The 22,306-nt window shown below is 41.8% G+C and overlaps 2 protein-coding genes across 2 annotated transcripts in view; both read left to right on the top strand.

Annotated features, from left to right (window-relative positions):
- Window positions 1-5,750, top strand: part of LOC139583020 (lethal(3)malignant brain tumor-like protein 3) — a 59,560-nt gene extending 53,810 nt beyond the window's left edge. The window contains exon 22 of the mRNA XM_071413662.1: window positions 5,414-5,750. Coding sequence (XP_071269763.1) covers window positions 5,414-5,620 — 207 coding nt within the window. The 3' untranslated portion in view covers window positions 5,621-5,750. The remainder of the gene's footprint in view (window positions 1-5,413) is intronic.
- A 6,838-nt stretch (window positions 5,751-12,588) lies between these two features.
- On the top strand, window positions 12,589-21,965 carry LOC139583019 (transmembrane protein 200A-like). Its single transcript, XM_071413661.1, has 2 exons — window positions 12,589-12,839; window positions 19,810-21,965. The coding sequence occupies exon 2, from the start codon at window positions 19,830-19,832 to the stop codon at window positions 21,330-21,332; it is 1,503 nt and encodes a 500-aa protein (XP_071269762.1). The 5' UTR covers window positions 12,589-12,839; window positions 19,810-19,829; the 3' UTR covers window positions 21,333-21,965.
- Window positions 21,966-22,306: the final 341 nt, after the last annotated feature.

Below are 22,306 nucleotides of genomic sequence, written 5' to 3'. Positions count from 1 at the left end.
CAGGCTTCCGTGCAAGACGCGTCCCCTCATAACTCCGGTTCTTCACTCCGGTAGCCTCTGCTCTCCTCAGTGCCTCCAGCTGTTCCCATGGGAGGCGATCCCTTCCAGCCAGGATCTCCTCCCATGTGTAGCAACCTTTACCGTCCAAAACATCCTCCCATGTCCATGAGTCCTGTTTACTTTGCCGCTGTTGTTGGTTCCGCTCACGCTGCTTGATCCTGTTGTGGTGGGTAGTTCTGTCACGATCGTGTGGAGAGAGACGGACCAAAACGCAGCATTTGGAAAATAAGCCATCTTCTTTTAATAACACCACGAAGATGAACACGACACAAAACACTATACAAACTAACAAAACAACAAAACGACCGTGAAGCTACAAACGTTGTGCACATACATACAGGCTACAAACGTTCTACATAGACAATTCCCCACAACAAACTAAAGCCTATGGCTACCTTAAATATGGCTCCCAATCAGAGACAACAGAAACCAGCTGTCTCTAATTGGGAACCCATTCAGGCAACCATAGACTTTCCTAGACAACTACACACAACATAGACACAGCTAGACAACTATACTAAACATAAAGCCAACTACTCTAAATAAACCCCCTAAACCTTACAATCACCCTGGACACTACAAAACCCACATAAATACCCATGTCACACCCTGACCTAACTAAAATAATAAAGAAAACAAAGAATACTAAGGCCAGGGCGTGACAAGGGTAGGCACTTTTTAAACACAATTCAGGCACAGACCAATAAAATGTTATTTCAGCACAAGGTATTTGGATATACTCATATCTGCCAAAATATTTGATACAGTTGGGATACGTTTAGAAAACATTTTTGCAACCAACTGAACATCAACAAGACCTCATCACCCACATAATATTACTCTATGGCACAGGATAACTTTGAACACTCACAATGTCTTCACATCAGCACAGGCTGAATGAAGATACACGGTACGGATGTCATTTTAACAAAAGGAGATGTGAATTAAAGATGCACTCTTGAACTTCGCATAATTTCAGCCAGTAGTGTTGAAAGTAGTGGTCGCGAGCCAAAACTGGTCCCCATTTTTTGTGTACTATGTCATCCATTTTGCGTGATATGCTACGAATTTTTGCAATTCGTATATCATACAAATTTTGCAATTCGTGTGATATGTTACAAATACAATTTGTGCAATATGTTACGAATTTGTTGTGCTTTATATCCCAGAGTGCATCTTTATTGTCTTATTAAGACATCATATTATTCAATCTACTAAATGACTAAAGTAATTACAGGGGAAAACTATGCTTTTCAGCATCAGACCATAAGTGTGTGTGAATCACTGCTTTTCTTTGTGTAATAGGTCTTCAACTAACTAAGGTTTTCCTGCCATGCTGCCACAGCAACCAGCATCCTCGTTACCATGGAGACACCATCTCTTGTTCTCTGTATTTTAGATGGGCGTCATTGCCATGTATGTGTGTGTGTGTTTGTCTGTAAAGGAGGGTGTGCGTACATGTCTCTGCATGCTTTCCTCCCAATCATATATTCTATTTCAGAATGACGTCACAGAGATCTGCTGAAAGAACCAGTTCAAAGATATAGACCATTGCTGAATAAATAAACGCTCTCTTTATGTTAAACACTTCACAATGTTCATTTGTGGTGGTGACACAATGGAGCTATGCAAAGAAGAATGTGAATGCCATGTCTCATTTCAGAGAAAGTGACATTAGAAGCTGGCACAGTCTATCAGTCCCTGCCACTGCAGCTGTATGGCAGTCTATTCTTCAAATGTCCTCCAGACTAAAAGACAGCTGATGAGCACTGGAAGGGCTGGAAACTGTAGATTTAGTTTTTTTATAGCCCCCATGTTTGAGGGGTTCAGTATTTCATGACTATTACCTTGTTCATGATTCAGCCGAGTTTTTTTTGTCGATTTAGCTCCAAGCTACATCTCAAATCTGCTCAGCCTCAGTGCCAAGTAAGTGTTATTACGACTACCTTCAGTCGAGTAAAGAACGGACATGCCAGTAAACACTTTGAGAACAGTATGGAAAGTAGGACTTTTGAAGTTTGCGATTAACAATAGCCAAGTTTGCGTGGCTGATTTTCAGTTGGAGTTGGAGCTCTCCGTGTCCGGGGAAAGAGTGTGGCAGCATCAGTAGGGCCAACACTTCCCTGGGAGACAGGCTAGTGCATCTGCTGTAACTGTAACACTTCCCTGGGAGACAGGCTAGTGCATCTGCTGTAACTGTAACACTTCCCTGGGAGACAGGCTAGTGCATCTGCTGTAACTGTAACACTTCCCTGGGAGACAGGCTAGTGCATCTGCTGTAACTGTAACACTTCCCTGGGAGACAGGCTAGTGCATCTGCTGTAACTGTAACACTTCCCTGGGAGACAGGCTAGTGCATCTGCTGTAACTGTAACACTTCCCTGGGAGACAGGCTAGTGCATCTGCTGTAACTGTAACACTTCCCTGGGAGACAGGCTAGTGCATCTGCTGTAACTGTAACACTTCCCTGGGAGACAGGCTAGTGCATCTGCTGTAACTGTAACACTTCCCTGGGAGACAGGCTAGTGCATCTGCTGTAACTGTAACACTTCCCTGGGAGACAGGCTAGTGCATCTGCTGTAACTGTAACACTTCCCTGGGAGACAGGCTAGTGCATCTGCTGTAACTGTAACACTTCCCTGGGAGACAGGCTAGTGCATCTGCTGTAACTGTAACACTTCCCTGGGAGACAGGCTAGTGCATCTGCTGTAACTGTAACACTTCCCTGGGAGACAGGCTAGTGCATCTGCTGTAACTGTAACACTTCCCTGGGAGACAGGCTAGTGCATCTGCTGTAACTGTAACACTTCCCTGGGAGACAGGCTAGTGCATCTGCTGTAACTGTAACACTTCCCTGGGAGACAGGCTAGTGCATCTGCTGTAACTGTAACACTTCCCTGGGAGACAGGCTAGTGCATCTGCTGTAACTGTAACACTTCCCTGGGAGACAGGCTAGTGCATCTGCTGTAACTGGAGATGACAGCATGCTGTAGAGAGTCTGTCTGTGATGGACCACAGCTTCTCCAATTAGCTATAGGCGGCTTCCCATCTTACTATATTACCCAGGTCAAAAACATGTGGGCTACACTGAAAGTACGTGTTACCAGCTGTAGTACGATGAGAAGGTTCAGTAAAAACTCATACGTAACAGATGCTCTGGGTGATACTTCTTTTCGTGAATACATTTATTCTTCACTGCCAACAGAACGCTTCTACATTGTACAACCTGATATAAATGGAACCATTGCAACTGAGGTTTGCACAACAGATGATTATATAGATTTCACATCCACCAACTATAACAGAAATGATGGTGCCAAGGGTTTAAATCTCTTTTTGTCCTTTGCTAAGTGTATTCAGACGGTCTGTCCACCTTTCTAATTCAATAGCACCGTCCTTCAGGAATCTCCTTTATACCAGGCATTATTGAAGAAATTGGCCTTGAGCTTGACCCACTGTAAGAAGAGGAGCGAGTTGGAGAGAAGAAAGGAGAAGAGAGGGGAGGAGATGCACTCTAGGGGGATATGAGGCAACTGTAGCTGGAGGAAAATACAATACAAAGGCTCGGTTGGTCATTGATGTTTGCTTCCTCAAGGCATGATCCTCATACTGATCAGAACTCAGAGTAGTAAACAGGTTGGTCAGAAAGATCATACGCTTAATTAGAAAAATGTCCTGATTTAGTTTTTTGTAATTAAAAGACTGTGAATAAAAGAATAGGATAACATACTTCATGGTTATAATTGGTTATAATATTATGTGGTATCTATAGAGTTAATAACCTCCAAGGCCATGAAGAGTATATAATATCCTTCTCAGTAGGCATGCGACGTGCTAAAGACATATATTTTTTAGTCTGGTTAGTCAGATTAACACGTCTGTTTCATGTCTTTTTGACGTCATGAAAAATATGTCTTATTTTGGTTGATTTATGGTTTATGGTTCAAATCTGATTTAACTGCTGTCCAGTTATCTAAATGCTACTCAGTGAATCGAAACCAATCTATATAAACATGTACACAGTGTTTGGGGCCATTGGATATAAGACACTAGAACCATTACAATTATTACAATTGGAGTAATGTTCTTTTTCAGCAGGGTTCGCATGATTCAGCTGGCAAACAACAGCTTGCAGAGAGCACCAAAGTGGGTTAAGGTCTCATGGCACACTGTACCCAGTCAACACGCTGGGCTCAGGTCTATTCCGTTTGAGACTTGGGGGACTCGGCATGGACTCGGACTTGGGGGGCCTTCATGTGGGCCAAGCTCTTCTCGAATCCAGCAGAATCATATTACTCTGGGCTCCGGCTAATGGTACTCGGGCCGAGTCTACTTCAGCTTATCCAGCTCAATTCACTTTTTCAAGACTAGGGCCATTTGAGGTTTTTATCCGGCAGGTGATGAAACCAATTAAAAAAAAACAAGAAACATGATATATTTCACCTCCAAGTCATCCAATTTGTTAGGTCATTAACAAGCAAGAAATGTTGACAGTCTCTATGGTCCTATATCTATCAGAGATGGTCCCTAATTTAGAGAATCTCTGACGCTATAAAAGCTCTTGATTTTACTACAGGCTATGGCAATGTTTTTCCTAGTTGCAGTCCATCCAATTGAAAAGTGAACATTCTATACATAACATTTGTTCTAGGCTATCAGCATGTATAATAAACATGCACAATATACAGGAAACCCTTACAAAAATTGACTGCCGTTAAAATGCAGTACAATTAAATCATGTTTTTTTAAATGAATGATATCTGGTAGCTTGCTGTGTGTGTTTCTAACAGTAATCTTTTGTCTGTGTTAGCTAATTGCACTGTTTATTGTGCAGCACATTTTCTTCTGTTCCACTGAATGCAATGTTGATGTTCTATTGACTAACTAAATTTGTTTTCAGAATTTAACAAATAACACATAGGCCTACGCATTTTATTTCAATATCTTACTACAATCTACCAGGATTTACACAACCCCATTTATTTCCGTCAATAATTAGTAAAAAATTATTGCACCTGAAAATATGACTATTATATTTTCCCTTAAAGCTTTTAAGCAATTAACATAATGTGTGCACTAGTTTTATTTACATTTCAGTAGCGTAAATAAGGAGGTAGGCATATCAGTTCCAACTAAAACTAGGATTGGAATCGGTTTTAGTTATTTACAGGCATATGTTTTTCTGTCTATCTCGCTTTCTCTCCGTCTGTCTGCCTGACTGCCAGATTTCTGAGGGGCAACATAGTCAATATACTTGCTAGGCTAAGTCTAACTTAGTGAAAGCCTCAGGTCTTCTGTAGTAGCTAGGTTAATGAACTTAACGGTTAATCATGATTCGCTTCTGTCTTTACAGTTCATGAAACTTGTAAATTACCTGATGCAGGTCAGCAGTCCTTGGCCACCCACTCAGTTACCAGTGAAGTATTCTGCCACATTCCAGGTAAAGGGGCAAATAGAACCACCCGTCCTTAAATCCGTAGTCATTAACAGTAAGTTTGGTGTGCAAAATGTTGATCTTCAATGTGTATTGAATCCTACTAACCAGCTTGGTAAGAGCTAGGTTTGTACGACCTATGCTGATGATCAGTAACGTTTTTTCTCTGCATCAGGTCTCACTGAGACTGGATTCCCCAAGAGACATGCTATTCAGCTGCCCATCAGTGCCTGATCTTAGTGTAAGTGGATCCAATTGAAGTAGCACCGACTCTAATATAAGTCTGTAAAGCAAATCAAATCCTATTTCAAGGTGCAAAACCGTTCAACAGACCTCAATTGGTGAGTCATGTAAAGTTTCTCCCATTTCGCTCCTGCTCATTTTCCTGGTCACTCACTCAAACTCACACACGTGTGCAGTTGCAGAGAAGAGGAAGAGATTTGCCAATTACACTAAGGTCTAACAATGTTTGATGCAGGAATGATATGACAGACACACAACTTTTAAAAAATATAATATTTTGTCTCTTATACATACATTTTTGCATTTACCTTTTTTATTCTAACACTGCAAAGCTGTCCTCAATTGGGGGAACCTCTGTCCGGGACAATGGCCTCAGGATTATGGAATGGTATGTTTATAAAAAGTTGTTTGAATATTACAACAAGTATTAGGATTAAGCAAAACTTGACCATTTAGAGATTAGTAAAAAATAAAAACATTATCCAACTACTGTCTAATTTTTATATCCTCTTTCTTAAATTGTTTCAGATTGATCACCAATAAGTTAATGTCCCACTTCCATATGAAGGGACAGAGGAGCAAATATGCCTTTCATACTACTCATGTGTGTTCCATTATAATTGGTAAGTAAATGTGAGCGGTTGAGACATTTGACATAGACAATGTGAAATTTTTAGTAGATTCTGACTGTTAAAGATATTTTAGTGTGCGTTACTGTTCTGTCGTGTCTTGCATGCCCACATTATGCCATTCGTTAATGTATATTATTCTCTTTTTGTGCTTAAAGTAAGCGTCATGAAAAGCCAGAAAACAGGAGGTTGATGTTTTGCGGGCCCTCGGGAAAGTCCTAAAATATGTCCCTGACGACCGTGGTGGAGGAGGACGCAAAGTATGTATATGAGCAAGTTGCTCTTTTTTAAGACATCTCTACGCTATAACTGCCACAAACGTCTTCAATTAGTACCATGGAAATACTTTTAACCAGCTGAGTCCACAAAGGTTCTTCAGTAATGTTCTTTTCTAGTTTGCTTTTAAAATCTCAAATTGATAAAGTTGTATTGCGCTGATTGTCTTCACTGCAGATCTGACCCATCACACCAATCTTCAAGAGGGCCACTACTCTTCAAATCTGACCCATCACACCACTCTTCAAGAGGGCCACTACGCTCCAGTTCACCTTCTCTGTTCAGAGGTCCTTGATGGGGATTTACCCCATCACACCACTCTTATGAATCATTCATTTAAAAAAACAATGGGCCTTTATATACTCTGTCCCAGTCTTTCTACGCATGTAATGTCTGAATTATGAAACAATTAATGTACCTAGATGTGTCTTTTTTTAATGTAGATTTATTTTTGCCATTGCTTGATCTATTTGAAATTTAAAAATATGTTGCAGATTGAAACTTTAATTGGTGTAAGCTGTATTCAGGTGGTCATTGCCAGGTTATGATGAGGTCTTAACTATGACCATTACATAATATAACACATAGTATAGTGGTCAGAATTATGGCCCGCTGGTTGTATGGTGGTCAGAAAAATACGTCATATTCTGGTCAGTAAAAATACTTTTTAAAAAGTCATTTTTTCAACCAGTTTGTGACCATAATTATACTAACGTCTTTTCAATACGGTTTTGCCCACTGGGCTTCTATTTTTTAACAAATCACTCAACAGTTACTCAGTGACAACAGTGTATTCAAAGAAATTGCCAGGGTAAAATAAGACCCAGAATCACGCTATGAACCCCCGCCCCATTTTACACAAAAGATAGGAATGACGGCAAACTTCTGTGTCAATTAAATATTGACTGAATCCAGACCAGACCGTTGTCGTCACAAGATTTACCCAGTCTTTGTTAGTTTCAATGTCAGGATGACGTGTTTTCTTCATGTGAAATCCTAATTGCAAGAGGTAATCTATCTTTAGACCCGGGGGTGGTTTATGATCACACCTACACAGCCTGCAGAACGTCAGGAGATTAATCTGTGGAGACAGCATTTGGCCCTACCGCTGAAATAAGCTTTACTTCACTGTGTGTTTCTCCCGCAGCACAGCACCTACTCAGCTCTCTTCTATAGAAATACATTCCAAGGAAGGCTGGGAGCTGCTAAATACAAAGTTTGCTGAGAAGATCAGAAAGAAACAAGCCCCTTTTGATTCTTCTTCAAAATTCCTCAGATGTTCATTCTCTGCTCCGCAGGGTGATGCGCTTTCCTCTCTCCCGAACTTAACCTCTGGGAAACACACGATGACCTGTGACACTCGACCTGACCAATAGGTCCCCCTCCAGTTTTTTGACTCCATGTGATTGATAAGATCACGTGACCTGTATGTACACGTACTAGTTAAGGAAATTAAAAAAAAAACACGAATACTGTTTGGAAAGGTCACTAGAACTACACTTCCGTTCCACTAGGGCTCATGTGGGTGGATTTTATCACAAGCTTAAGTTTTAGAACTGAGCATTTGATTGTATTTGGGACTGTGTTGAATTGAGATGCTAGAATCCAGAATATTGGTATTATTATTTATTTTTTTACATTTCATAAATGTATCCTAAATGAGTTTTGTTCAGCATCCAATGTCTTAAATTGATCACATTCAAGATGCCGGTATGTACGCCCTGATGTACTGTGCATGTGAAGCATGTACAAGGAGGATTCACTTTAACATGGTAATTGTAATGTATGACCAATACTCAGATGAAATTAATGATAAATGTATTCACACACCACAACAGTCACAAGGAAACTGTGGCATCCTTTACATCGTCACTGATCTGGAAAAGGCTTTGAGGGATTCACTGAAAGAGCTAAAAAAAATGAACACAATGAACATGATTCATCTCAGACATCAACAGAAGATAATGTATCCATCAAATTGAGTTGTATGACATCCTAGAAAAATAGACTGTGCCCTGACACAATTCAGCAGCTTTTCTGCATAAAACGAAAATAATTTAATATGGCTTAATTTAATATGGTTTAAGATAGTGAATGTACACACAAAAAAGAGACCACAAGTATAGTGCTGTGTGTGCACATTCGTCACGCATGTGTCATGCAGTACATTCAAATGTATTACAGCTGGTGTGGATAACGATCTCAGGACATGCATGGATGAAACCTGTCCCCTCACTGAGATTCACTAGTCTGGCTCCATTCACTCATGTTATTAGACAGTTATGCAGTGGGATGTGACCACATGCAGCTGAGATGCTCACACTCAGAAAATTGGCTTCAGATTGACAGCAGAGTGCTACTCCAGTGTATTTATCATCACACCAAGGCTGCATCTCAAATGTTACCCAGACTAATCCCAACTTGCCGTAGTACACCGACTCCTCCCTCTTAGAGCAATTGGAAAAGCCATAAATAACACACAAATAAACCACCAAGGTCCCCATATCAAATCAATAAAACTTTATTTGTCACATGCGCCGAATACAACAAATGTAGACCTTACCGTGAAATGCTTACTTACAGGCCCTTAACCAACAGTGCAGTTCAAGAAGAGTTAAGAAAATATGAATAAGATAATAAAAAGTAAGACAATAACATAAAAATAACGAGGCTATATACAGGGGGTACCGAATCCGTGTGCGGGGGTACAGGTTGGAGGTCATTTGTACATGTAGGTGGGGGGGTCAATGTAATAGTATGGGCTTTCCTCTGACACGCCTATTAAATAGGTCCTGGATTGCAGGAAGCTTGGCCCCAGTGATGTACTGAGCCGTACGCACTACCCTCTGTATCCCCTTACGGTCAGATGCCAAGAAATTGGCATACCAGGCGGTGATCCACCTGGTCAGGATGCTCTCGATGGTGCAGCTGTAGAACTTTTTGAGGATCTGGGGACCCATGCCAAATCTTTTCAGTCTCCTGAGGGGGAAAAGGTTTGGCGTGTTCTCTTCACGGCTGTCTTAGTGTGTTTGGACCATGATAGATCGTTGGGGATGTGGACACCAAAGAACTTGAAACTCTCGACCCGCTCCACTACAGCCCCGTCGTTGTTAATGGGGGCCTGTACGGCCCGCCTTTTCCTGTAGTCCACAATCAGCTCCTTTGTCTTGCTCACATTGAGGGAAAGGTTGTTGTCCTGGCACCACACTGCCAGTTCTCTGACTTCCTCCCTATAGGCCGTCTCATCGTTGTCGGTGATCAGGCCGACCACTGTTGTGTCGTCAGCAAACTTAATGATGGTGTTGGAGTCGTGTTTGGCCATGCAGTTGTGGGTGAACAGGGAGTACAGGAGGGGACTAAGTACACACCCCTGAGGGGCCCCAGTGTTGAGGATCAGCGTGGCAGATGTGTTGTTGCCTACCCTTACCACCTTGGGGCGGCCCATCAGGAAGTCCAGGATCCAGTTGCAGAGGGAGGTGTTTAGTCCTAGGGTCCTTAGCTTAGTGATGAGCTTTGTGGGCACTATGGTGTTGAACACTGAGCTGTAGTCAATGAACAGCATTCTCACATAGGTGTTCCTTTTGTCCAGGTGGGAAAGGGCACTGTGGAGTGCGATTGAGATTGCGTCATCTGTGGATCAGTTGGGGCGGTATTCGAATTGGAGTGGGTCTAGCACTCACTCTATCGATGTGAGTGCTACGGGGCGGTAATCATTTAGGCAGGTTACTTTTGCTTCCTTGGGCACAGGGACTATGCTGGTCTGCTTGAAACATGTAGGTATTACAGACTCAGTCAGGGAGAGGTTGAAAATGTCAGTGAAGATACTTGCCAGTTGGTCCGCGCATGCTTTGAGTACACGTCCTGGTAATCCATCTATGCCCGCGGCTTTGTAAATCGGGCTACCGAGAGCGTTATCACACAGTCATCCAGAACAGCAGGAATCAGGAGGATAGAATTATTGTCAGATTGGCCAAATGTAGCGCGGGGAAGAGCTTTGTATGCATCTCTGTGTGTGGAGTAAAGGTGGTCTGGAGTTTTGTCCCCTCTGGTTGCACATGTGACGTGCTGGTAAGAATTTGGTAAAACTGATTTAAGTTTGCCTGCATTAAAGTCACCGGCCACTAGAAATGCCGCTTCTGGCTAAGCGTTGTCTTGTTTGCTTATGGCCTTATAGAGTTGGTTGAGTGCGGTCTTCATTCCAGCATCGGTCTGTGGTGGTAAATAGACGGCTACGAATAATATAGATGAGAACTCTCTTGGTAGATATTGTGGTCTACATTTTATCATAAGGTACTCTACCTCAGGCGAGCAATACCTCGAGACTTCTTTAATATTAGACATTGCGTACCAGCTGTTATTGACAAAAAGACACACACCCCCCACCCCTCGTCTTACCAGACGTAGCTTCTCTGTTCTGCCAGTGCATTGAAAATCTCTCCAGCTCTATATTATCCGTGTCGTTGTTCAGCCACGACTCGGTGAAACATAAGATATTACAGTTTTTAATATCCCGTTGGTAAGATAATCATAATTGTAGATCATCAGTTTTATTTTCCAATGATCGCGTGTTAGCAAGTAGAATTGATGGCAGTGGGAGTTTACTCTCTCACCTATGGATTCTCAAAAGACAGTCTGATCTTCGTCCTCCTTTCCTCCGTCTTTTCTCCATGCAAATGACGGGGATCTGGGCCTGTTCCCGGGAGAGCAGTTTTTCGTCGGACTCGTTAAAGGAAAAAGATTCTTCCAGTTTGTGCTGTCCAGAAGTTATTTCAGTCATAAGAGACGGTAGCAGCAACATTATGTACAAAATAAGTACAAAAATAAGTTACAAACAATGCAAAAAAACAAACAAAATAGCACAATCGGCACCATCTTAACAATGCTTAACAAACCCTGAGAATTCCAAACAAGGACCAGAGGGGTTGGGAGACAGAATAGGCGTAGCCCCTCTTTAAAACCCTTTCTCAGCCCCTCAACCCCAAAGGCTGAAGTGGAACCTAACAATACTAGAAGTTGGGTTAGTCCCATTTCAAATGAGAACATTTAGGCAGTATCACAGTGGAGAAATTATTATAAAAACCCAGCAACGTACACTTTAAGCCCTAGCTCTCTCGAAGCCCCCAGTGAATATGTTTTTTTTTTGTATCCAGTTGAGCCAGACTTGCATTGCATAAACACAGGAAATGACAGACTCAAACATCTGCAACATTTCGATATAGATCTCTGGGCTTTTAACCCTTTAATTGCTCCTGCTACAATAAGCTACAGTTGGTTGTTTACTCCGAGTGTGCTTGCTCATCACAGCATGTAGGCAGTAGGAACAGGGAATGAGTTTAATCTGGATTCAGTGGCTATATAGGCTATTATATCTGTGTTATGGAGACATTATAAATGATTGCATTCTTAAATGGTCATCATCAAAGGACTTGGTTAACTCAATCATTTGCATCTCCAGATTGAAAGCAACATGCAGGGAGCTTAGATTACTACTTGTTATCAATATTTGCATCAATTACTGTCTTTGCATTGGCGACATTGTAAACTATTATGGTAATATTGTATTCAGATGCTTGACTTCTCCACGCATATATTATTCAAATAAGTTTTCTCTTGTTTTTTTCTACTCACTGTGGGAGTACAATGCTTTTCCTAGTCTACATCCCAAATAAATGCATTAATCCGAGCTGAAGCCAGCTGGTGGAGAGAGACTATCTACAGGCTACCATTCCATGGAGGAAATGAAAGTGGACATAAGGCGTCTTGGTTCTACTCCTAAAGGATTCACAGCGCTTTGTCCCCAGATGTGAATACGTTAATGTTAGTGGGCTAAACAGAACACGGATTTGATTTGTTATAGTCGACTGTGTGTGGATCACCGGGCTTTAGTGACAAAAAGTTGAGAAGGTTGACAGTAAAACAATAGTAGACATTCTCTGCGCCTTGCGCAGCTTGGAGCAGTTAGTACAGCCGTGTGGCCAACAGTCCAGGTGCGCGTTTTGGAAATGGAGCGAAACATTGAAACCTTTTCTCTTTGGAAGTTTATTCTTTTTCGTATCGGCACTCGATTATAGATGTAATGGGAATACAAACGGACATAGCAAGCCAACCATGAGTGTTGAGAAACATGGCTTGCGTTATCATTTTCCATGCGTAATGGGCAAATAACACCAGCTAGAAAGAAGCACCATATTTTACAGGTAAGAAACAATTACATTATTCTTCAAGAAAAACGTATTGTCCTCGATGGCCTTTTCTGTAATAAAATAACGATTATTTACATGGTTCTATTTGAACCTTTATTTAAACAGATGTTTTTATCTATCGAATCCATTGACTGGGTAGTCTCATGGAGCTGCGCTCGTAGCAAATATCATTTCTATCCTTCTCACCACTTTGATCTCTCAATTTTTCTTTTATTCTGGTGAATTCAAAATTCCTTCCCATCGTTTCATCACAGGCTATTATTCATAGCTGTTTTAAACAATTTACCCGGCAGGCATTTTTTAAATGAAAATGGGAACATAGCTGCAAATATTCTATTGATCTGGTGTTTGTAGGTTTTACATACTGTATCTCTACACGTGCACATGCAGTGATTGATTGTATTATTGTTTATTGCATTACTGTGCAAATGATTCATTTTCTTGGAACCAGCGGTACCATTACACCGCCCACCCACACACTGCATACACGCGCCCGTCTAGAAGTTACTGACACGGCTCTCTCTCTCTCTCGCACTCACTCTCTAATCCAGACATTATGCAGCGTCTGGAACAACACCTCCCACTTCAACCTGGACTCATGGGTAGATGTAACCTAGTAAATGTAAATCCGAGACACTCCAATTAGAGTGATATGTTATGTTTCATATGGTATCATCCATTTTATATGATATGTTACAAATAACAATATGTTGTGGCTAATGTTAGCTAGGTGGATAATGCTAACGTTAGCTAGGCTAGATGTTAGGGGTTAAGGTTAGGGTTAAAGTTAGGAGTTAGGTTAAAGGGTTAGGGTTAGGGTTATGGGAATGGTTGACTTACTTCACCATCTGTCTTATGTAACCATACCAAACATATCATACTAGTTTAGCGTCACAGATGTACATTTACTATGTTACGTCTAGTCTATGAGACCAGGCTGCCCCCTTGATCACACCAATAATGCCCTGACCACAATCCTCCTCCTCATCTCATCTGCTATGGCTGCAGTCAATAAATCATTTGCCAAAGCAGCAAGGGAATTTTTGATTATATGCCATTTTCCTTCAACATTTTGCATTATCTGATCATTTAAACTCATGTCAAGTTTGACACATTACAATCTGAGAAGACCAGATTTGGTTTTCAACACTCAACACACATATATATCTTCACTGACACCCTGACATATTATTGTCTGTTTTTCATCTATTCTGTTTTTATCTCTGACAGAATAGTCTTTTCACGTCCACGGATGTTTATGATTCTCATGGGCTGTCCTACTCTTATTAGATTTCCTGTGTGTCCTTTTGCAAAAAAAGATGTGGCATTCAAGCAATGTTCTATGTTCCAAACACATCGTTAAAAAGAAGAAAAGAAAGTCAACAGGAACTGCACTCTCCGATTTATTGATATAATCCACCCCCTGCCGCCCACTGCTCCTCTCTCGCCTCATCCTGGTATTTAATGGTGAACTTTAGATAAGTCGACATCAAAAGGCTACACCACCCACACCTGCTTTCAGACCTAATGCTGGGTGGGGGGGGGGACTGGGTGGGTGGGGGATGGATACAGTCAGAGAAGTGGGTCATACAACTGTCATGCATCCGCCCAAGAGTCTCCTCTCTGTCTGCAATGGGAATAACACATTTTTGTAGATTCGAACATATGACATCTAGTATTTTCACCATGCAATCATGTGCAGTGACCATAAACTACTAAGGAAGTGCCTTGAGGGATCTACTCAGATGCAGGGTTGGGTAGGTTATTTTCTAAATGTAATCTGTTAGTTACTAGTTACCTGTCCAAAATTGTTATCAAATAAAGTAACTTTTGGATTACCCAAACTCGGTAAAGTAATCTGATTACCTTCCGTTTCTTTGAGATTACTTTCCCCTTAAGAGGCATTAGAGAAGACTAACATGTATGTTACCAATTGAACAACATCTATTGCAGGATAAATCAATGTTAAAGTTTACATAACTGGCCATATTTGGATGTTACATTTATGGATGTTAGTTATGTAGGCTTCTTCCAACCCATCGCTTTCTATTACATATAATAATATGATTAAATTATAACTTTACATTAAAAACAAAAGTCTATCAGAATTCCAGTCATTCCAATAAATGTTACACACCTTGATCTTCAAGAATAGGACTTGGAAATATGGAGGTATAGATTAGCTAAATTGTTTTACCTGAGCGTGACCCCAAAACTAAGGACATATTAGCTAGCCCTACTCTGTTGTTTGTGATTTTGTTGTCATGGAGGACTGATTGGACTCATTGATTCCGGTTGAACAATAAATGCTGCCCTCATGGAATGGCATGCTTTGAGCAATACTGAGAAGTGCTATTTACAGTACATGTGAAAAATGAATGTCCTATGCTGCATTTGCTATTGGCCTATTGTTAACCTTTTTGTTGGTGACACTTTGATATCTTGATAGTATGCAGCTGTTTAAAGGGCAAATCCACAGATGAAACAATAACAAAACGGACGCCCCGCCTCTGTTTTGGTAAAAAGCTGAGGGATGGGCCTGGAGAAATGTAACCACTCTCAGATTAATAGAAAAAGCTATGGATGCAAGGACTGACCATCCGTGATATAAAATGTTTTGTTTTAACCATGTTATGAGGCTATATAGTGTTTGTTTACATTTACAATGTTTACAATGAGCTTGTAATTTAACCCACAAATGCTGATGCTCCAGATACTCAACTAGTCTAAAGAAGGCCAGTTTTATTGCTTCTTTAATCAGAACAACAGTTTTCAGCTGTGCTAACATAATCGCAAAAGGGTTTTCTAATGATCAATTAGTCTTTTAAAATGATAAACTTGGATTAGCTAACACAACGTGCCATTGGATCACAGGAGTGATGGTTGTTGATAATGGGCCTCTGTACGCCTATGTAGATATTAAAAATCAGCCGTTTCCAGCTACAATAGTCATTTACAACATTAACAATGTCTACACTGTATTTCTGATCAATTTGATGTTATTTTAATGGACAACAGATGTCCTTTTCTTTAAAAAACAAGGCCATTTCTAAGTGACCCCAAACTTTTGAACAGTAGTCGGAAGTTTACATACACCTTAGCAAATAAATTTAAACTCAGTTTTTCAAAATTCCTGACATTTAATCCTAGTGAAAAATCCCTGCCCTGTCAATTAGGATCACCACTTTATTTTAAGAATGTGAAATGTCAGAATAATAGTAGAGAGAATGATTTATTTCAGCTTTTATTTCTTTCATCACATGTCGAGTGGGTCAGAAGTTTACATACACTCAATTAGTATTTGGTAGCATTGCCTTTAAATTGTTTAACTTGGGTCAAACGTTTCAGGTAGCCTTCCACAACCTTCCCACAATAAGTTAAATGAATTTGTCCCATTCCTCCTGACAGAGCTGGTGTAACTGAGTCAGGTTTATAGGCCTCCTTGCTCGCACGGTTTGCAACTGCACATGGGGACAAAGATCGTAGTTTTGGGAGAAATGTCCTCTTGTCTGATGAAACAAAAATATAACTGTTTGGCCATAATGACCATCGTTATGTTTGGAGGAAAAAGGGGGAAGCTTGAAAAAGCGTGTGCGAGCAAGGAGGCCTACAAAACTGACTCAGTTACACCAGCTCTGTCAGGAGGAATGGGCCAAAATTATTATTATTCTGACATTTCACATTCTTAAAATAAAGTGGTGATCCTAACTGACCTAAGACAGGGAATTTTTACAAGGATTAAATGTCAGGAATTGTGAAAAACTGAGTTTAAATGTATTTTGCTAACGTGTATGTAAACTTCCGACTTCAACTGTATAAATACAAAAATGGATGTAGCAACTACAGATTGGAAGACCATTGGAAGACATAGCTCGGACTGTAGCATACAAAAGCCTGTTCCTGCTATTTTCCCGCGATCTATCAGGGCTCCCGAGTGGCGCAGCGGTCTAAGGCACTGCATCTGAGTGCTCGAGGCATCACTACAGACCCTGGTTTGATTCCAGGCTGTATCACAACCGGCCGTGATTGGGAGTCCCATAGGGCGGCGCACAATTGGCCCAAAGTGGTTAGGGTTTGGCCGGGGTAGGCCTTCATTGTAAATAAGAATTTGTTCTTAACTGACTTCCCTAGTTAAATAAAGGTTAAATAAAGTAATTTAAAAAACATTTGGTGTGTCATCATAGTGGTCTCTGACTTGTGGTCAGACTCGCTCAGGTGGTAAAAACATGGCTAAAAATTGTCAATGCTGATTTGAATATCATTGAGCATCCTTTCTGAATTTAAAAGTAATCCTCAAAGTAATCATCTAGTTTTTCAAAAGTATCTGTAATCTGATAACAATATTTATGGTGGTAATGGACGGATTACAGTTACCGTTTTTTGCAATCCCTTACATGTAACGGATTACATTACAAAATTAACAGGTGTGCCTTCTTAAAAGTTTATTTGCAATTTCTTTCCTTCTTAATGCGTTTGAGCCAATCGGTTGTGTTGTGACAAGGTAGGGGTGGTATACAGAATGTTTTTTTTTACCAAATAGGGCTAAGTCCATATTATGTCAAGAACAGCTCAAATAAGCAAAGATAAATGACAGTCCATCATTACTTTAAGACATGAAGGTCAGTCAATATGGAACATTTCAAGAACTTTGAAAGTTTTTTCAAGTGCAGTCGCAAAAACATTCACGCACTATGATGAAACTGGCTCTCATGAGGACCGCCACAGGATTGGAAGACCCAGAGTTACCTCTGCTGCAGAGGATAAGTTCATTACAGTTACCAGTCTCAGAAATTATAGCCCAAATAAATCTTCACAGAGTTAAAGTAACAGACACATCTCAACATCAACTGTTCAGAGGAGACTGTGTGAATCAGGCCTTCATGGTCGAATTGCTGCAAAGAAACCACAACTAAAAGGACACCAATAATAAGAAGAGACTTGATTGGGCCAAGAAACACGAGCAATGGACATTAGGCCGGTGGAAATCTGTCCAAATTGGAGATTTTTGTTTCCAACCGCCGTGTCTTTGTGAGACACGGTGTGGGTGAACGGATGATCTCCGCATGTGTATTTCCCACAGTAAAGGACTGAGGGAGGAGGTGTTATGGTGTGAAGGTGCTTTGCTGGTAACACCGTCTGTGATTTATTTAGAATTCAATGCACACTTACCCAGCATGGCTACCACAGCATTCTGCAGCGATACACCATCCCATCTGGTTTGGGCTTAGTGGGACAGACGATCATTTGTTTTTCAACAGGACAATGACCCAACACACCTCCAGGCTGTGTAAGAGCTATTTGACCAAGGAGAGTGATGGAGTGCTGCATCAGATGACCTGGCCTCCACAGTCCCCCGACCTCAACCAAATTGAGATGGTTTGGGATGAGTCGGACCGCAGAGTGAAGGAAAAGCAGCCAACAAGTGCTCAGCATATGTGGGAACACCTTCAAGACTGCTGGAAAAGCATTCCAGGTGAAGCTGGTTGAGAGAATGCCAAGAGTGTGCAAAGCTGTCAGCAAGGCAAAGAGTGGATATTTGAAGAATATCGAAAATCAAATATAAAATATATTTTGATTTGTCTAACACTTTTTTGGTTACTACATTATTCCATATGTGTTATTTCATAGTTTTGATGTCTTCACTAATATTCTACAATGTAGAAAATAGTAAAAATAAAGAACCTAAAACTTATGACCGGTAGTGTAAATATTCCCTATAGAGCGAGAGTGTGCTCCTCGGACACACTCTGGTGTGTAAACATGACAACCTGTCCACACTACAGTACCTCCTGTTGTTAGTGCTGACAGAGAGAGGATGTTGATGATTCCCTCCACCCACCTCTTGGTGAAACACCATGTTACTGCACCTCTCCTGCCTTCAACCTGGTTGTTGGTACTTTTGAAGGGGTTTTATTGGATACACTGAATGAGATGACCGTTCCTAAAAAGATAACATATTTCTCCCATAAGTTGATTGTCACGGTCCATTGGCAAATGTTGAAATATGATGGTGTATGGTAGTCAGTACGGTTGAGTACTGAGTAGTACTGACCAGTGCTGCTTGTGTTAGCTGAGGCTCTATTTTACTGTAAAATATTTCAAGGTCCCTTGTGAGTCATCTCCATTGATAGACTGCCATAACTAATTCTATACTTTTTAATTTAAGATCCGTTTAACATCATAGGGACTAAGTAACGGCCTCTTATATTTCTTTAAACCCTTCTACTAGGAAATGAGATGTTCCTCCTGAGATGACAAATAGATGGAGTAATTTGGAAAAGAGAATCTGTGCGTGCTTGTCTGTGGTGTCTGTAAGAGAGAAAGCGAGACAGAGTGACAGATTTAATTACTTAAAAATCATACAATGTGATTTTCTGGATTTTTGTTTTAGATTCCGTCTCTCACAGTTGAAGTGTACCTATGATAAAAATGACAGACCTCTACATGCTTTGTAAGTAGGAAAACCTGCAAAATCGGCAGTGTATCAAATACTTGTTCTCCCCACAGTATATAAGAGAGAGATACAAACAGCTGGAGCGGAAAAGGCAGGGGACATGTGTAAATGTAAGGTGCTATATCACAGCTAAATCTGGATTCATTCGCTCACAAACATAATGCAATTTGCCATTTCAATCATCATTTTGGCTTCCAAAAAAGTCCTCCTTTCTTTTAGCGAGGAAAAACAAAGAGGGCAAACACCACATGCCAGATGAATTGTTGCCTACGGGCTGTGACTAGAATTAATATTAGAACATAATTGTCATCATTTTTAATTACCAAAGCAAGCTAATGCTTTCTGCAGATGCTGTTCCCAGCTTGATGACGCCCCCCAAAAGGTTAAGGTTGCTCTGCCTCCCACCATGGGAATACCAGGAGGACAGTGCCAGCAACCCAGCAACTAGAGAAGAGACATCAGTAAACATACCAGATGCGTCTCACTTCCCTTCTCTGTTTGTCTTTACAGGGCCGTGGACAGCGGTAGTGATGATTTCAGCTGGTGGAGTGATTACGGGTCACCTTGCTGCACTGAAGAGGCAGGACTCGGCCCGCTCCCAACACCACCTGCCCATCCAGTCCCCAGCCCCAGGAGAGGCCCAGCAGAAGAGGAGGGCCAAGCGCAAACCCAGGGCCGACGTAGTGGTGGTCAGGGGAAAGATCCGCCTCTACTCTGCCTCTGGGTTCTTCCTCATCCTGGGTGTATTGATCCTGCTGATGGGCATCGCCATGGCCGTGCTGGGCTACTGGCCACACAGAGAGGACCTCGCAGCGGCCAACGCCAAACTATCCACCAACGACACTAGGGTGACCCGGGAGGAAAGTGGTACACTGGCCCAGTTCTTTGAGCAGCACCTGCACTCTGAGAAGATGAAGATGCTTGGCCCCTTCACCATGGGTATCGGTATCTTCATCTTCATCTGTGCCAACGCCATCCTGCACGAAAACAGGGACCGGGAGACCAAGGTGATCCACATGAGAGACATGTACTCCACCGTCATCGACATCCACAGCCTGAGGATCAAAGAGCACAAGTACATGAACGGGGCCTATTCAGGCTCTTGTAGGGAGCATGAGGTCCGGACCTATGGGAACCAGTGTGCCTCCAAGCTTGCTGCTAACACCCTGCTAGGGTTCCCCGGCATGGGGAACAATGTGAGGGTGTCTCGCAGGGCCAGCTCTACGGAGGACGAGGAGGGTCTTCTCAACGAGGCCAAAGGGGGGCATGGTCTCCTGCCTTCATTCTACAGAGAGCGCTCTGGCTCCATCTTTGGTCTGCAGCATGAGGGCAGCCGCCACAGGGACGAGAAGAGCAGCTTCCCCAAGAGATGCCAGACCAGGTCAATCGTCTCGTCCTCGATCAGCGCTTTCACCTTGCCCGTTATCAAGCTCAACAACTGTGTGATCGACGAGCCTGACATGGACAACATCACAGAGGACCTGGAGCACATTAGTGTTAGGTCCCGACCCCCCTCTGTGGAGTCCCTGGCTGTGCCTGTCCCGGCAGACATTGCCAAAGCCTACAAACCTCCCGACGTCATGCTCCTCAGGAGTAACTCAGCCACAGAGTCCCACTCCTTCTCGTCCTCTCATAGCTCTCTGTCCCCAGGCTCTGCCAGTGGGAGGTACCTGTCCCCCGGGACTGCCCGCAAGGACTTCGGCTCCAACAACTCCCTCCACATGCTGTCTTCTCACTCCAAGTCTCTGGACCTGGATCGAAGGCCCACCACCCTAACAGTGAAGCCAGAGCAAAGGAAACATCCCAGCTGGCCCCGGCTGGACCGCAGCAACAGTAAAGGCTACATGAAGCTGGAGAACAAGGAGGATCCTATGGACAGACTGCAGCTGCCCCAGGTAGCAGTCAAACAGGATTACACCAAGAAAGAGAAACTGCTCATGATCTCCAGGTCTCACAATAACCTCAGCTTTGAACACGATAAGCAGTTCATGAGCAACACTATGAAACGAGGGAGCTCTGAGACCAGGTTTTAAATGGAACTCTTACAAAACCTGGTCTCAGACGTGTTTGTGCTGTCTTGCCAACTCCTATGGTCATTTCCACCTGATGAGGACCATATGAGTTGGCAAGAAAGCACAAACACATCTGGTTCCAGGCTATATGAAGCCCACTACTTGGACCTAAATCTAACAATGTGTTTGTTTGTGTGACAAGATCATTCTGCAATACAATTCTAGCTGTTCACTGTCAGTGTTGCTTAGTAAATTGTAAGTGTGATCACATGTCGTTTTGGGATGGAGCTCTCAGGTAGTCCGTCTGTTTGCAGTCTAAAGAAAGAGTGGCTGTGTTACGTGTGTGAGCTGTTTGCAGCACAAATCAATTCATAAATTTTTTCAAATTAGGTTCAAAGTGAACTTAGAAGTACAGAAACCTACACCATTAACTTGTGGTTTTTCTTGTCACGTTTCTATAGTCGGTGTGTTGTTGCAACACGCTGTACTTTTTGTTCAAACTGGTCAGTGTACGTACAAGAGTTGTTTAGATATTTTGCTATGGAGCTTTTAATAATGTATTGTTCTCAACACACATTGCTATTTTTTTTAAAGAAAAAGGCGTAAAATGTACCATTTACAAATTTCTCAGAATAAAATTAAGCTTTTCAATGAGTAACATTTGTCTTTAATGATAGCATATACTATTTTGCTCTCCACCACCTTGGAAATGTGCTATGTATTCACTGAAAAGTATGTAAACCTTGCCTTAGTGGATGTATTTTAAACACAAAGATAGAATCAATACTATAAACAGTACAGAGTATTGCTGCTCGCATCTGTTTTTCTGATGTTCCTTTCGTCTCTTGAATTCTGAAAGTGAATGAACTGAGAAATTCTCCTAACATTTGCTTTCTCGCCCCACAAACTTTGAATCTGTTGAGAAGGGAAAATATTTTATCTTTGGCAAGGAAGTAAATAGCATTCCCATGTTGAATAATAGGAGATCTGGGAGT

This window comes from Salvelinus alpinus, chromosome 8 (assembly GCF_045679555.1).
Source record: "Salvelinus alpinus chromosome 8, SLU_Salpinus.1, whole genome shotgun sequence".
Taxonomy (NCBI): Eukaryota; Metazoa; Chordata; class Actinopteri; order Salmoniformes; family Salmonidae; genus Salvelinus; species Salvelinus alpinus.
Note: the sequence above shows the minus strand (reverse complement) of the source record. Positions and strands in the feature narration are given on the sequence as shown.

Bases quoted from the DNA above. Each gene is read 5' to 3' on its own strand.
- LOC139583019 (XM_071413661.1), top strand. From the start codon at position 19,830: ATGATTTCAGCTGGTGGAGTGATTACGGGTCACCTTGCTGCACTGAAG.